Source organism: Odontesthes bonariensis, chromosome 7, assembly GCF_027942865.1.
Source record: "Odontesthes bonariensis isolate fOdoBon6 chromosome 7, fOdoBon6.hap1, whole genome shotgun sequence".
Classification (NCBI taxonomy): domain Eukaryota; kingdom Metazoa; phylum Chordata; class Actinopteri; order Atheriniformes; family Atherinopsidae; genus Odontesthes; species Odontesthes bonariensis.
Genome location: NC_134512.1, coordinates 1,497,049 through 1,514,982, shown reverse-complemented (window position 1 = coordinate 1,514,982; position 17,934 = coordinate 1,497,049). Strand labels below are relative to the sequence as shown.

The 17,934-nt window shown below is 43.5% G+C and overlaps 1 protein-coding gene across 1 annotated transcript in view; it reads left to right on the top strand.

The window, feature by feature from the left end:
- Positions 1-17,934, top strand: part of itga11b (integrin, alpha 11b) — a 259,808-nt gene that overhangs the window by 121,337 nt on the left and 120,537 nt on the right. The window contains exons 5-9 of the mRNA XM_075469220.1: positions 603-717; positions 813-940; positions 8,279-8,427; positions 16,035-16,179; positions 16,408-16,573. Of these exons, the coding sequence (XP_075325335.1) occupies positions 603-717; positions 813-940; positions 8,279-8,427; positions 16,035-16,179; positions 16,408-16,573 (703 nt within the window). The remainder of the gene's footprint in view (positions 1-602; positions 718-812; positions 941-8,278; positions 8,428-16,034; positions 16,180-16,407; positions 16,574-17,934) is intronic.

The window sequence follows — 17,934 nt, the reverse complement described above, 5'->3', positions numbered from 1 at the left end:
CCTCTTCTCGAGCTGTGCTACCTTCGCAAAGAGTAGCTCACACTGTGTGCAGCTCACTGATACTGCAGGGTTAGGAGACATTGTTCTGTCCGATTCTCTTTGTAAACAGGAGGGCTAATACCGTTTACAAATATACAATTAAAAGAAAAATAATAAAAGAATAAAATTATATCCAAGATTTGTGGAAAGAAGTAGAATGATTTAAAAACGAATAAAGCAGCAAGCAGCAGGAGGAAGCAGAGACACGTCTGCACTCTTCAGAAGCAGGAACTATACCTAAGAACTGTAACTGTAAACATTTTTAAAAAGAAAGACTGTGCTAAACCATCGTTGTTCATCCAACAATCATTGTGTCACAAAGAATGGCAATCAAACACAAACGAAACCTGATACTATGGCTATCCTTTGATAGTTGGAAAAGAAAAGTATTCTAATTGACTCTGTAGTACTTTAAAGTAGTAGTAGTACATTAAATGACAACAAAACTCCCAACAACAATTGTATCTACAAATCTACTTGTTGTGCTTTGTTTTCACATGTATTTTTGTATTATCAAGGTTATATTTCTCTTTTTTTTACTCTATTTCTCTTTGTGTCCTCAGACCTGTGGTCCTCTCTGGTCTCATGAATGTGGAAGTTCTCTGTACAGCACAGGAATATGTGCCAAAGCCAGCCGAAATTTCAGACTCACCAGCACTATCGCACCCGCCCGACAGAGTAATCACTACTCATCCACAAATCCACACATCCATCAGCCATCCAAATTGTCTTGCATTTAACTTTTTTTTTTTCGTTTGTTTTCAACCTTGTAGGATGTGAGACATTCATGGACATTGTTATTGTTCTGGATGGCTCAAACTCGATTTATCCATGGTACGAGGTTCAAGACTTCCTCATCAACATCTTGCAAAAGTTCTACATTGGCCCAGGTCAGACACAGGTTAGTTATTCAATTCATTTTTTAGAATGATAATGCATCTTCTCAAGAGACTGTAAGAAAAAAAAAATGGAGGATACAACTACACTTCCTTCCACTGTGCAATTTTGGAACCATAATATCAACAGAACAGGTGCCACCAAAAATTAATTTTGGAGCCAGAGTCTGTGCAGTAGTGGTTAGTGATATTACTTGCGGAGTCCAAGTCCCACCCACACCAAAGGGATTCATTTGAGGGCACTATCCCTGAACTATGGCTGATGACTCCTTAAAATGGAGTAAATACATCCATGTAATTCTACTAAAGCTGCCTCATATTTGTGAATATTACATTGTTATTAATACAACTAAAGTTGTTTACATAGTTACTTTCATAACACATAACTATCATGAAAATGATTTATGATTAAAACTTTTCTTTATCTCACATTGTGCTTTAGCTAGGCTAATAATCAGCTATGCAATACATCTGCTTCTTTCATGTTAAATCAATATATTTTGCGGATCCATTGTCATTGCTATTCATATAACATAGTTTCATATAACAAAACATCACACAGTTTAACATTCTACACAGAAGCACATGAATTTAACTAAACTATTTGTAAACAAAATATCTACTTTTGTCAATTTAGCTTAAGATTTATCATATGAGTCTGATAAACTGAAATACACATGAAATTACAAAGGGCAGTTGGCATCCAGGAAAGACTGGAGGACAGCCAGGAAAGACTGGATGACCGCAGGAAAGTCTGCAGCTGGGGGTGGCAGGCTAGTTACCTACCCACCAGTCTCAAGGGACACCCCAAGCAACTACGAAGACAAATAAAGGAAAACAACCTGAAGGCCCTCCGAGAGGCGGGGTGGAAGAAGGGCCAAACCGGACAGATTCTTTGGTAACGACCGGAACGGACACAGGCAACGATCGTAGGATTATGAGAAGATGCAGGTGTGGATGGGAAAAGGTGACCACCTTCAGAGGGCTAAGGATCCACCAGGGAAGGAGAAAGTGTGAGGAGGGAGCCCGAAAGCAACATTGCGCTGCAGCTGCAGGTCAGACAAAAGGAACCCAGAGCCAGGTGGCAAACCACAGAGCTGAGGGATCCAACGTTGCAGGCACGAGGGAAGGCAGGTGACAAGGGAAGGAGGGACCGTGGCGGACCCTGAGGCATCTGAAGGTGGCGCCGACAACACCCCTCGAACACCAACAGACCCTGGAACACCGTTACATCCAGACACCCAAGAACCAGGACCGAGGACAGAAAGGAAAGAACCAGGGAGGAGGCCACCGGTCAAATGGCCAAAAGCGAACGAGACCGCAGTTTGGCAGCAGCTGGACAAGGACCTCAGCATCATCCTGGAATACTCATTGCATGGACAGGTGGAGACCAAACTGAACAACATTGGGGACATACTGTATGAGGAATGCAAAGGCAGGTTTGGGACACTGGCAGCCAAGCGGAGCACCGGCCCAAAGCAGAAAGGGAGGAGGGAGAGGGAGATCGAGGCACTGGTGAAGAGGCGGCATCACCTTCGAAAGCAGTGGAGCAAGGCAAGGCCAGAGGAGAAGGAGGGCCTGAAGCCACTGTGGGAGGAGGTGAAAAAGAGCATCGCCAGCCTACGCAGGGCAGAGCGCATTCGCAGGCGCAGAAGGCGCCCCTACCAGCATGCAAGATGGCTGCTTGAGGAGAAGAGGAGTGGGAAGCTGGAGATCAGTCCGTCAGAGCTGGAGAACTACCTCAAGGAGCTCTACAGCGACCCAGCAAGACAAACCCCGCTAGGACCACCAGGGTATGTTCCTCGCCCAGCTCCTCCGGTTCACCTCTTCGATGCTGCTTTGCCCAAGCTCAGCGAGGCAGCAGAGGTTATTCGGAAAGCAAGAGCAGCCTCAGCACCAGGCCCCAACGGGATACCCTATAAGCTGTACAAGTACTGCCCAGGGGTCCTGAAACACCTATGGAAGCTCTTAAGAATGGCCTGGAAGAACCAAGTCATCCCAACAGAGTGGCAAAGGGCAGCCACAGTCTTCATCCCGGAGAAGGCTAACTCCACCACTATCGGCCAGTTTAGGAGTATTGCGCTCCTGAACGTCGAGGGCAAGATCTTCTTTGCCATCCTAGCCAGGAGGCTGACCAGCTACCTCACAAACAACGGGTACATCGACACCAGCTGCCAGAAGGCAGGGGTATCAGGCTTCCCAGGGTGTGTGGAACACTCCGCAGTAATATGGGAGCAGATCCAGCGAGCAAAAAGAGAGAAAAGTGACCTGCATGTGGTGTGGCTAGACCTTGCCAATGCATATGGGTCAGTCCCCCACCAGCTAATCGAGTATGCCCTGGACTTCTTCCATATCCCTGTCTGCATTCGCGCCTTGGTGTCAAGCTATTTCGCAGACCTCCAGATGTCACCAGACTTCACCACGAGATGGCAACGACAGGAAGTTGGCATTGCTATGGGATGCTCAATCTCCCCCATCCTGTTCGTGGCAGCCTTTGAGGTCATCCTAATAGGAGCAAGGAAGATGGCGGGAGGGGTGAAGCTACCATCTGGACAAAGGCTGCCACCAGTGAGAGGCTATATGGACGATGTCACCACCATCCTTCAGACAGCAGCATGCACAGTGAGACTGCTTAAGAGGATCGATGAGCTCGTGGGCTGGGCAAGGATGAAAATCAAACCCGCAAAGTCACGTAGCCTGTCCCTTAGGAAAGGGGTCAGGAGCGACCATACCATCTTCTTCGCAGGTGGCGAGCAGATCCCGTTGCTGGCTAGTCAATCCGTCCGTAGCTTCGGTCGGACCTACATGGCAGACCTCTCCGACAAGCAGATGGGGGAAGCAGTGAGGAAGCAGCTTGCAGAAGGCTTGGCAAGGATCAGCGAGAGCCAGCTCCCTGCCAAGTACAAAGTATGGACTTACCAATTCATCTTGTACCCAAGGGTGATGTGGCCACTGAAAATGTGCGAGGTCCCCTCCTCAGTGGCAGATAAGATGGACAGGTCAGCGAACGTGTTCATCAGGAAGTGGCTGGGACTGCCAAGATGCCTGTCGGACGTGGGGCTATTCGGGAGGAACACGCTGCAACTGCCATTGCAATCCATCAGCCAGGGATACAGGCAGCAAAAGGCCCGACTGGTGCTTGAGCTGAGGGGTTCCACTGACGAGCTAGTGAGAGCGGCTGGTGCCCAAGTACGAACAGGGAGGAAGTGGAAAGCCCAGGAGGAGGTTGACATGGCCATCAGCAGGTTAAAACACCAGGAGGTCATGGGAAGAGCCCAGGACGGTCGAGCAGGGTTGGGGAGAGGGGACGCCCCCCTCTTCTGGTCCAAGGCCTCCAAGGAACAGAGAAGAGCCATGGCGGTGGCAGAAGTGGCAAGGACGGAACAATATCGGCTACGCGTCAAAGCAGTGTCCCAAAGCCGGCAGGGAGGCTGGATGTCTTGGGAAGGCGTCACAGTCAGGCCCATGTCATGGGCAGATATGTGGAAAACCCCCCAAGCCAGGCTCAGCTTCATAATCAAGTCCACCTATGACACTCTGCCTTGCCCCCGAAACCTCCACCTATGGTTTGGCGCGGAAGAAAGCTGCCCCCTGTGCAACACCATCAACGCAAGCCTCCAGCATATCCTCTCAGGATGCAAGACGGCGTTGTCGCAAGGCCGCTACAGGTGGCGGCATGACCTGGTGCTGAAAAAGTTGGCAGAGGTGGCAGAGGCATGCAGGCAACAGGCCAACAGCCAACCTCCTGCCCCAGTGAGACGGCCCATCCCCTTTGCTAGAGCTGGGGAGAACCCCAAACCCACCCACCAGAGAGCAACACCAAGACTCCTCTCACCCGGTGGAGAGTGGACCATGAGGGTTGATCTGGGGAGACAGCTCCAGTTTCCCAGGGAGATAGTGGAAACATCACTCCGGCCAGATCTGATCTTGTGGTCAGTTCCAAGCAAGACCATCCTGATGGTGGAACTCACTGTCCCGTGGGAACAAGGGATGGAGGCTGCCAATGAACGCAAGCGTTCCAAGTATGCAGACTTGGCGGCAGAGTGTCAGGAGGCTGGCTGGAAAGCCATTACATGCCCTGTTGAGGTGGGGTGTAGGGGCTTCGTGGGCTCCTCAATAGTTCGCCTGCTTCGAGACATTGGCTGTACAGGAGCAGGGAGCCAGAAAGCCATTAAGGAACTGGCGGAGGAGGCAGAGAAGGGCAGCTTCTGGCTATGGCTAAGGAGGAGAGATAGAGGGTGGGGGCAGAACACCTAGGGCATCAGCAGGGGGTGGCAGGTAGAGATACCAGCCATCGCTCCGCCACAAAGAGATGTACTGGGGTTAAAGGAGCGAAACATCTGTGACTGGTGGTCCCCAGCTGATGACCCGTTCCTGCCCATAGGTGTTTCAAGGGAGCACATTAGCATAGAGGGCACTGGTGGAGGTGTGTCAGGCAGCAATGCCTAGCAGGCATACCAATTCAATTCATTTTTATTTATATAGCGCCAAATACAACAAATGTCATCTCAAGGCACTTAGATAGTAAGTCCAATTCAAGCCAATTGGAATTCAATTAATTAATAATAATCATAATTCATAAAATAATGCAATTCGTTCATATAGAGCCAATTCAAAAACAATTTCCTAGCTAAGAAAACCAACAGATTGCACTGAAAACTTTTTGTTTTTCGGTCCAATCTCCCGGCCTGAGCGTGCCTGAGGCGACTGTGGAGAGAAACGACTCCCTTACCAACAGCCTGTATCTTCAAAACATCCATTGTACTCTCACAGACAACAGTACATTATGGTGAAAATATGAAAGTTATTATGTAAACGTTTACGATATGCCTGCACAAGTTTTATGAAAGGCTATTATATGTGTATTTAACAAAAGAAAACATGATCACAACCAGACAGGATGGACTCAAAAAAAGAGCTGAAGACTTGCAAAGTAAAATTCCATTTATTTAGTCCAAGGGTAGTGGAACAGTGGACCGGAGTTACTGACAGGGTCATGGGAGTTTGACAATCAGGTCTACATGTGTTTTGTGGACTTACAATCATGTTTCCCAAGGAATTCTATCAAGGGTGTATGGGTGATGAAACTTTTAAGCGCTTTAATTCTTGTTCACGAGAATGGAGCATGCAGATTAAAGACAGCTTCTTATTAACATAAATGCAGGAGTTGTTTCCTGTGGGAGTTTGAGCAGTTTTTTCCCACCCACAGGTTATTTTCGGTTGTGGCTGCAGGTATTCCAGAACTGACCTTGACTGCATCTACAGCTGTTCTCTTCAATCTTGCTATAGTTGCCAAGCTTCTCCTTAGAAAAAATTATTTCAACTTAATAACTTGGCCAGCACATTGTCCAGATTCAATCTGATTGAGACCTTTGTCATTTCTTTTAAACAATCTTTTAAACAACCTAAAATAATTCAAGCTCTCATTAAAACCAAAGGGGGCCCACAAAGTTCAAATATAGAATTCAATGATATTATGAGTTGGTATATTAGGACGCCATATTGTATTGTGCTTGCTCTGAGGCAGTCTTTTTTTTTAATAGTATTTACACACCCTATATTTTAACTTTACGATAGCGTTTCTATGCACAAACTGTATTTTTAGTACTGTACTGTATTACTATTATTACTGTACTATTAGCCCCCAAAATCATATCTCTGTTCATTTCCAATCTTCATAACCAAATGTTAAACATTTTTAATGAGTTTAAATATTCAAATGTATCTTTATTATCAATACAGCATCTCATAAAATTCCCTATACAATCCATGAAATGAACATGTTGCTGTGGTGTAAATTTTAGTAAGGCACAGTCAGTTATTTTCTGAGGAGATAAGATGCTTTTAATAATATCTTGCAAGAGAGAACAACACAGTATAGAGTACAGAGCTGCTCTGACCACTGAGACAAAGACAATTCAGTTATAATGCAGATTGTTGCGTCATCGCTCCTTTGATATCGTTCAGCGTTCTTATCGACTTTCCCTCCCCTAACTACAGCCAAGGCTACACTGACACCGCTCCAAGTACCATCTTCCCTACTATCCTCCTTAAAGTGCAGCTGTCTAATTCTTTATCTATTCTAACAAGCCCACCATTGTAAAACAGGATTTGAGAGAAAACAGGACATGGTGGTATCCTTGCAGGAGGTTATTATAGGTTATACACAGTAACACTCAATACAATTTGTATAAGAATTAATTTTCCTTTACATTGCGCAATGTATTTGGAATAACAATATTATAATTTGTTTACCTTGGGATTTTGTGAGGGTTCAGATATCGCAGTGCAGTTGAATTACTGATTAGGGAATTTACTGTTAGCCAAATCAAATCAAATCTAAGCAGGCAACATTAGTCTTCACTCGATGTAATAGGTGATCATTCCTCACAAGATGACACTCTCATCCCAGCATACAACATAGCATTGTTTTGTTTGTTTTTTCTCAAAATGAATTCACCATTAATTACAATGTAGCCCCTTTCACACTGACGAATAACCCGCGTTTAATCCACGAATTTAGCGTGTCCGCTGTTGCGTTCACACTGCCGACCCGGGCTGCCGCGTCAACTCGACTCGCCTTTCGACCCGCGTCGGACCCTAGTCTTTTTGCCGAGCCGAGTTTGGTGTGAACGCAATCGACGCGGGTCGGACGTGGGCGTGGCGTGACGTGAGGAGTTTAAAAGACAGAATGGACAGCTGATTCAGAACAACAGCGACAGGTGAGGACAAGTTTTACTCTGTTTTAGCCTACATCAAGTTCGAGACATTTTTTAATATGACCAACTGGGGAGACAAGGAGGTCCGCGAGCTCCTCAGCCTCCGAGCAGAGGACGTTATTTACCGCCACATTTCGGGGACTATAGTGCTCTTGTATTCTCCGCATATGTTCTTCGGCGGCATCCCACGTTGTAACCATCCACACCCCGTAAAATAACATCTCCATGAACTGCATATACAATTGCAAAAACGAGTCCTCAAGGTGTATTTAACCCTACCTCCGACGCATGGCTTGTGCCTACGTCATTGTACACGCCCAGCATTTTAAGTGTTTCGTGTGACGCTCTGCCACTAGGCAACGCCCCCTGAACTCGGCTTCAGGCGACACGGATCACTAACACGCCAAGCGTTCACATTGCTCGACGCGGGTCGAAGGTGCAATTTGGACCCGCTAAGGTAGCGGGTTGCAGTGTGAAAGGGGCTTGTGATTGAAATTTATGTGCCAAATCTTAGGACAAAGTCTGACAGAGAAGAAAATCATTTGAGATGTCATTACCTTCTGATACATGAGGGACATACTTCATTATCATTTTATATTATTTTAAGTTGTGTTTTGCTTGCAGGTGGGAGTTGTTCAGTACAGTTCCACAGTGGTTCATGAGTTCAATTTGGGTGAATACCAGACAGTGGAGGATGTGGTTGACGCTGCCAGGAGCATTGACCAACGGGGTGGAGAGGAGACAAGAACAGCACTGGGTATCAGTGTGGCACGGTATGACTCAAATTCATCAAAAACAGAGTATGGTTGCAATATAAGGTACTAGCATCGAAGGCAATGCAAAGGCCTATTGTAACTGTAGTGTTTATTATCATTAGGCCCGAGCACGGAAAGTGGTGCAAAGGCCCATTGCAATGCAAGCATTTAATAGGCTCATGCACCAAAGGTAGTGCGAAGGTTGATTGTATCTCCAGCATTTATTCTTAATACGCCTGAGCACCTAAGGCAGTGCTAAGGCCTCTTGAAATGCAAGTGTGTATTAGGCCTAAGAACCGAAGCCAGTGCTAAGGCCTATTGTATCTGTAATATTTTTTATTCTTCTTCTGCCACTTCTCCTAAATTTTTCTGAGGCCTGAACATGCCCCAAAAATTAAATGTGAAAATATACAAAATTGAGTATTTTGGGTGTGTCATGCATGTTTGGAGAACAATGCCTCCACATAGCCACCTGTTGTGGCAGTCCCAAAACTGCAGGTCATAGAAATGTATGAAACGTTGAATACACAAAATCATGCCAAACCCAGAAAAAAGTCCTCCTTAAGCTAAGACCTAAACCCAACAGGAAGTTGGCCATTTTGGTTCAGATACGCCATTTTTGCAATTTGGTGACAGTAGATTTTAATTAACACTGGTAAGTATAGTCTTAAGCCGTATGTGATTGAAAGTTAAAGTAAAAGTTAGTCGGTGTGACCATGACGCAGACATCCCTCTCCCCAGCAACACTCTCTAGCTCCTCCTCGGGTGACCCCAAAGCGTTCATAGGCCAGAAGGGATATATAATCCCTCCAGCATATTCTGGGAATTGAATGTGCCCAAAAAATTTCCAAAGGGAGGCAATCGAGGGGGCATCCTCATCTGATATCTAAACCACCTCAGCTGGTTCCTTTTGATGCAGAGGAGCAGCAGTTCTACTCAAGAGTGCCCTCCGGATGGCTGTGCCACTCACTTTATCTCTAGTCATCCAGTCAGCCAGTCAGCCAGTTGTATCCGCGACCTCATTCTTTGGGTCAGTATCCAGATCTTGTGATCATAGATGAGAGTTGGAACAAAGATGGATCAGTAAATTGAAAGAGTTACCATCAAGATCAGTCCCCTTTACCACATTGGACCACAGCAACGCTTTCATCACTGCTGACGAAAATCCAATCCATCTGTCCATCTCCCGCTCCAACTTACCATAACTCGTGAACAAGATCCTGAGATACTGAAATTCCTCTGCCTGATGCAAGGACTCATTTCAGACGATTCCATCTTTTTCCGGTTGCGAATTATGGCCTTGTATTTGAAAGAGCTGACTTTCATCCCGGTTGCTTCACACTCAGCCACAAACTCCTCCAGTGCACGCTGAAGGCCTTGAATTGAAGAAGCCAACAGAACCACATCATCCGCAAAAAGCATAGATACGACCCTGAAGTTCCCTTCCTAGGTGCTTCCCTTCCCAGACTATGCCTTGAGATTCTGTGCATAAAAATCATAAACAGCGTCTGTGGCAAGGTGCACTTCTGGGTGAGTCCTACACGCACTAGGAACAAGCTTGGCTTGGTACCAAATACAAGACGCTGAAACGAGGAAGGCGAGGAGGAGTCAGACAGAGGTTGAAGAGTCTGAAACTTCAACGTATACCACTGCCCTCGACACTTAGAAATAAGGTCGCCGAGCTCCGCCGAGTTCAGTGAGCATAAGATTAGGGTTCTAATGGAAAAGCTCAATCTCTCTGTGATCTGAGAACATTTGGCAAAGAAACATCAACAGATCCCAATGGCCAGGCAGATCTGAGCTCAATATGTTAGAGCTGTATTTAATGGCAATACTGACAAGCAAGCAGAGTGATGTGTTTTTGCCTTTTTGTTTCAGTGATAACTCTAGTTGCATCATTTTCAATTAACTGGAGGCAGCAGAGTGTGCACTTATTGATAACTGGTTATAGTGTATTACAATAGTAAAAACATTAGCAGTATAATGTCTGTGTATTAACTAATATTTCTGACATTCTTTCTATTTACAGATATTGATGAAACATAGGTTATCTAAAAATGTATCAATGGAGATGTACATATTTCAGGTTTCTACTGAAGGACATTCAACTGTGCTTCCAAAGTAGGACTACTTTTGGTTAAAGTGGCCCCAATTTGAGAGAAACAATCTTAGGAGCATTCACAAGCTTGTAGGACCTTTTATTTATTTATTTATTTGCATTATGGATAATGACACTATCATCATCCAGTACGTAACTGTTTGCAGTTCTTGTACTTTCTAAAACAACATTAGGTTCATCTGTTGCCTTTTAAATCTTCTACAGTAATTACTACAGGATTTAAAGGTAATTATTTTTCAAAGTATGCACATTTATTGGAGGACTCAATTTGGAAACTAGCTGTTTGGAAGTTTTGCTTTTTAGTTGCAGGACTGAGGTGGCGGAGGAACCGATATGAAATTCCCTCATCAGTCCTACCTTTCCTTGGGACAGCTGATTAGATGTTGACCATATGATTCAGAACACATAAGGAAAATGATATACTCTCTGAATGTCAATGTTATTATCCATGCTGTTGGTCATCTTTTAAGATATCTGATAAATAAATAAAATAAAAATAAAAAAAATAAATAATTACTTTCATTCTTAGGTACATCTTAATTTAAAGAGCTATTGCCATAAAAGTCCTTGTGAATATGATGTTCTGAACCAAATATTTAATCACATATAGCACATTGTGCAATTGTCAAAAGAAAAACAAATACATTTCTTTATCATTTTGTTTGTTGAAACAACAATGTATAATTTATTTTTTTTAGATAGAAAAATGATTTCCCTTTTTTAATTCAATTCAATTCAATTCATTTTTATTTATATAGCGCCAAATACAACAAATATCATCTCAAGGCACTTAGATAGTAAGTCCAATTCAAGCCAATTGGAATTCAATTAATTAATAATAATCATAATTCATAAAATAATCCAATTCGTTCATATAGAGCCAATTCAAAAACAATTTCCTAGCTAAGAAAACCAACAGATTGCACTGAAAACTTTTTGTTTTTCGGTCCAATCTCCCGGCCTGAGCGTGCCTGAGGCGACTGTGGAGAGAAACGACTCCCTTTTAACAGGAAGAAACCTCTGGCAGAACCAGACTCAGGAAGGGTGGCCATCCGCCTCCACCAGCTGGGGTTTGAGAAGACAGAAAAGAGGGGACAACAAACACTGTAACACCATTCAAAGGATATCTGTTGGAACAGGGAAACACGAGTTAATGACCATAATAATATCACATATACATAAAGAGAGTGAAGTGAGGAAAGGTGTGTCAGATGAGGCCCCCCAGCAGTCTAGGCCTATAGCTGCTTAACTATGGGATGTTTCAGGATCACCTGAGCCATCCCTAACTATAAGCTTGATCAAAAAGGAAAGTTTTAAGCCTGGTCTTAAAAGTGGAAAGGGTGTCTGCTTCCCGGACATTTACTGGCAGCTTATTCCACAATAGAGGGGCCTGATAACTGAAGGCTCTGCCTCCCATTCTACTTTTAGAAACTCTGGGAACCTCAAGTAAACCTGCAGTTTGGGAACGAAGTGCTCTGTTAGGAAAATATCTTACAATGAGATCTTTAAGATATGATGGAGCTCGGTCATTAAGAGCTTTATATGTAAGGAGAAGAATCTTAAATTCTATTCAGAATTTAACAGGGAGCCAATGAAGAGAAGCTAAAACTGGAGAAATATGATCTCTCCTGTTAGTTCTCGTCAAAACTCTGGCTGCAGCATTTTGGATCAACTGAAGGCTTTTCAGAGAATATGTGGGACAGCCCAATAATAAAGAATTACAGTAGTCCAATCTTGAAGTAACAAATGCATGAATTAGTTTTTCTGCATCACTCTGAGACAAGATGTTCCTGATTTTAACAATATTACGAAGGTGAAAGAAGGCAGTCCTAGAAACCTGTTTTATATGCGAGTCAAATGATAAGTTCTGGTCAAAAATAACTCCAAGGTTCCTCACTGTAGAACTAGAAGCCAAGGAAATACCATCTAGAGTAACTATATAGCTAGACAATTTCTCCCTGAAACGCTCAGGTCCAAAGATAACGACTTCAGTTTTGTCTGAATTTAGCAGCAGACAGTTCTGAGTCATCCAGGTCTTTATGTCTTTAAGACATGCTTGTAGTCTGACCAACCTATTGGGTTCATCTGGTTTTATAGATAAGTACAGCTGAGTATCATAAGCATAGCAATGGAAATTTATGCCATGCTGTCTAATAATGTTACCTAATGGAAGCATGTATAAAGTAAAAAGAATCGGTCCAAGCACAGAACCCTGGGGAACTCCATGACTTACTCTGGTGTGTGAGGAAGATTCTTCATTTACAAGAACAAACTGAAATCTATCAGATAAATATGATTTAAACCAGCCTAATGCAGTTCCTTTAATCCCAATAACATGTTCAAGTCTGTGTAATAAGATACTGTGATCGACCGTATCAAATGCAGCACTGAGATCCAACAGGACAAGCACAGACACAAGTCCGCTATCAGAGGCTAAGAGGAGATCATTGGTAACTTTCAGCAGTGCAGTTTCTGTGCTATGATGCACTCTGAATCCTGACTGAAACTCTTCAAACACATTATTTCTGTGTAAAAGAACTTTAGACATAAAAGGGAGATTGGATATAGGTCTATAATGAGCCAACACTTCTGAATCAAGAGTAGGTTTTTTAAGTAAAGGTTTAATTACAGCAACCTTAAAAGGCTGAGGTACATATCCTGTCAACAAAGACAGATTGATCAAATCCAATATGGAAGTGTCAATTAATGGGAAAACCTCCTTGAACAGTCTGGTTGGGATTGGGTCTAAAACACAAGTTGATGGTTTAGAAGAGACTATTGCTGTTGTTAGTTCAGAGAGATCAACTGGGCAGAAGCCGTCTAAATACAAATCAGGTTCTAAAGATACTTCTAAAGCTGCTGTACTTGATGATACATCACTGATAATAGTGGGAAGGACTCCATCAATCTTCTCTCTGATAGAAACAATTTTATTAATAAAGAAGCTCATGAAATCATCACTGCTGAGAGTTAAAGGAATAACTGGCTCAGCAGAGCTCGGACTCTTAGTCAGACTGGCTACAGTGCTGAAAAGAAACCTGGGATTGTTCTTATTCTCTTCTATCAATGATGAATAATAAGCAGTTCTAGCTTTACGAAGGGCTTTCTTATACATTGTTAAACTATCTTTCCAGACTAACTGAGACTCTTCTAAATTAGAGAAACGCCACTGTCTCTCCAGCTTTCTTGCAGTCTGCTTTAAAGCACGCAGCTGTGAATTATACCAAGGAGCCAACCTCTTCTGACTGATTACCTTCCTTTTCAGAGGGGCAACATTGTCCAGTGCTGTACGCATTGAAACTATAGTGCTGTCAACAAGAGAGTCAAGTGCTGCTGGAGTAAAGTTTAGGTAGTCGTCCTCTGTCATATCTGCACATGGCAGTGAAGAAAAGGATGATGGAATTAATTCTTTAAATCTGGTTACAGCATCCTCTGATAGACACCTTCTATATGTAAATTTCTTCTCAGAAACTGTATAGTCAAGTAATGTAAACTCAAAGGTTATCAGAAAATGGTCAGATAAGACAGGGTTATGAGGGAACACTGTTAACTGTTCACTCTCAATGCCATAAGTCAGCACAAGATCAAGGGTGTGATTAAGGCAGTGAGTCGGTCCGTGAACACTCTGAGAAAATCCAATAGAGTCTAATATAGAATTAAAGTTCATATTCAGGCTGTCATTTTCAACATCTACATGAATATTAAAGTCACCCACTACAATGACTTTATCTGTACTCAGCACTAACTGGGATAAAAACTCTGAGAATTCAGACAGAAACTCAGAATAAGGGCCAGGTGGACGATACACAACAACAAACACAAGAGGTTTCTGGGATTTCCACTTTGCGTGGGAAAAACTGAGAATCAGAGATTCAAAAGAGCTCAAACTAATCTTGGGTCTGGGACTGATTAGTAACCCTGATCTGAAGATAGCTGCCACTCCTCCTCCTCTGCCTGTGGTTCCAGGAACGTGAACATTTAAACAGTCAGAGGGAGATGATTCATTAATGCTAACATAATGCTAACATGATGCTAACATGATCCTCCTGCTGCAGCCAGGTTTCTGTAAGACAAAATATATCAATATGATGATCACACATCAACTCATTCACTAACAGAGACTTCGAAAGGAGAGATCTGATATTCAGCAGACCACATTTAATAGTATGATGTTTTTGTTCAGTTAAAGTTTTTGTTTTAATAATTTCTTTTTGCACAAGAGGATTTGCTCCTTTTGTGTTAATTGATTGGGTGGGTAGCAGCAGGTGGGAAGCTGCAGAGAAGTGTGTAAGACTACAACTCTGCATCCTGCTCTGAGCCCTGGGTTGTCATGTTTTAGGGTGGCAAATAAATTCATCCATATTTCTAGAAATGAGAGCCGCTCCTTCCAAAGTGGGATGGATGCCGTCTCTCCTCATCAGACCAGGTTTTCTCCAGAAAGATTGCCAGTTATCTCTGTAGCCCACGTTGTTTGCTGGACACCATCTAGACAACCAGCGATTGTAGGACGACATGCGGCTAAACATGTCATCACTGGTCAGATTTGGCAGGGGTCCAGAGAAAACTACGGAGTCCGACATTGTTTTGGCAAAATTACACACCGATGCAACATTAATTTTAGTGACCTCCGATTGGCGCAACCGGGTGTCATTAACGCCGACGTGAATAACTATTTTACCGTATTTACGTTTATCCTTAGCCAGCAGTTTTAAATAGGATTCTATGTCGCCCGCTCTGGCCCCTGGAATGCATTTGACTATGGCCGCTGGTGCCTCTAATGCCACGTTTCTGACTATGGAGCTGCCAATTACCAGGGTTTTGTCCTCAGCGGGTGTGTCGCTGAGTGGGGAAAATCTGTTTGAAGCGTGGACAGGTCGATGGTGAACAACGGGCTTGACTTTAGAGCTATGCCTCTTCCTGACAGTCACAAAGCCACGTTGTAATCCTGGCTGGTGGATTACACACTGGCAAAAGGGACCTGGCTCGCTATCGGTTGATTTTCAACAGTGCAGAGCCGAGCTTCCAATTCAGATAACCTCGCCTCCAAAACTACAAAAAGACTACATTTGTTACATGTACCATTATCGCTAAAGGAGGCAGAGGAGTAACTAAACATCTGACACACGGAGCAGGTGAAAGCAGGAGAAGGAGGAAGAGAACCGGTAGCCATGCTACGCTAGAGAACCAGACACACCGTTAAAAAGTGAGAATAAAGATCTGTAGGAGTGTGTTAGAACAGAACCGTAAGCTATAGAGTTTAACTATGCAAAATTGTGTAAGTTATAGATCGAAATAAAGTGATTATCAGTACTCCAAGCGGAGCAAGAAATTCCACAGTGCACAAGCAAGGTAACAGGAAGTGATGCAACACGTCTTACCGCAAAGCGTCACAGCGTTGACAGGATGTAACCTGATATCAAAGAAGAGACTTTTAACCTGTATTACACAGGATTTTTGTCTGAATTAGGGTTAACTCTAGTGACTATCTTCTGATTTTACCATGCAGATCAGAGGCATTCCAACGTGGTGGCAGGCCAGGAGCTCAGAAGGTGATGATTGTGATCACAGATGGCGAATCTCATGACAGTCCTCAGCTGATGGAGGCTGTCAGTGACAGCAAGGAAGACAACATTACCATGTATGCCATTGCTGTGAGTTCTTTAACTTCAATTCAGAAATACCTCACGCAATTTGCAAGATTTTCTTTCTCATTTTAAATCCTTCTTCACTCCGTCCATCTTTACACGTCTATAAAGATAAAACTGAACTGCTTCTCAATCAGTTTTTCTTTTAGCCATTCAACAAAGTCCTTTTGCTTTTCTCCAACCTTTTAATTTGAAAACCTTTGGATACCACAGTATTTCTCATGCCATCCTCAGGTTTTAGGTTATTACAATCGTCGTGGAATAAACCCCGAAGCCTTTCTCAAGGAAATCAAGTTCATTGCCAGTGACCCTGATGAGAAGCACTTCTTCGAAGTGACGGATGAAACTGGACTGAAGAACATTGTGGATGCTCTCGGAGAACGAATTTTCTCTCTGGAAGGTGCGTTAAGAATGAGCATGTTGAAACATTTTTCAGTATATTCTGAGAAAAACTTGACAGGCCACTGGCATTGTTTAATCTCATAAATCTTTGTTTTTATGACCTTGAAATTAGTTTAGCAAATCTGCCTGATGTAATGCAGAGGTGGAATGAGAGTTTGTCTTGGAATAAAGTCTGACATTAGATGATTCAGAAGCATATCTGTGTTTGCCCCATTGGTGTGTTGCCCAGTTGATTCTATCAACAATCCATCCATCCATCCATGCATTATCTTCCTCTTCTCCAAAGTCGTTAGGTGGAGGCAACAGGTCCAGGAGGAAAACCCAGAAATCTCTCTCTAGCTCATCCCTGGGGGACTCCATGACCTGTCCAGGTCAGAAGGGATGTATAATCTCCTGAGCATATTCAGTCAACCCCTGGTTCTCCTCCTGAGTAGACCTGCTGTAAATCTCCAAAAGGAGGCTATCAAGAGGCATCCTAATCAGATGCCCAAAACACCTCAGCTGACACCTGTCGATGTGGAGGAGTAGTGGCTCTACTCCAGGTTCCCTCCAAATGTGTGTGCTCCTTGCCCGAATTCTAAGGCTGAGCCCAGACATCTTCTGATGGCAACTCATTTTAGCCACTTTTATTTGCAAGCTCATTCTTTTGGTCACTACTCATGATCATAGGTGAGGGCCGGAACGTAGATAGACCAGTAAAAGGAAAACTTTGCCTATTGGCTCAGCTAACTTGTTACTACATGAGCACCACGATTGATGAAGTTTCTATCCCACCATCACTCATGAAAATCACAAGATACTTAAACTCCTCTGAATTTCCCTGAGGGAACTTCCCCCAAGGGATCGATAAAGTTCTATCTAGTCTAATCTCCTGCACTAGTCAAGGACCTGTCTCCGAACCAGAGGCAACACTTCACCCTTTCTGAATAACAAACATTGGGCCTCATGCAAAAATGTTCGTATGCACAGATTTGTTCTTAAGTCGTGTGTACAAGTGATTTAAGAGAATTTGCGCATTCACCAATCTTTTCGTATTTTACGTTTTCTTTCAGGTACGAACAGAATTTACGAGTGATCCAGACCTGTCGTAGGAGTTTCCTAAAATAGTCTGCTGTTATTCAAATCAAGTTTGCTTGACTAATGGATTGTATATTTAATTACTTTGAAGCAAACATAAATAAATATATACATTATACCCCATAATGATATCACTGATATGACTGATGGTGTTGTGGAGCGCGCTATTGGTGAGCTGAAGGCCAGGTGGGTGTGTCTCGATACAGCGGGGGGGGGGGGGGGGGGGGGGGCAAACTGCTTTATAGCCCAGAGAAGGCATGCCAGATTATTCTGGCATGCTGC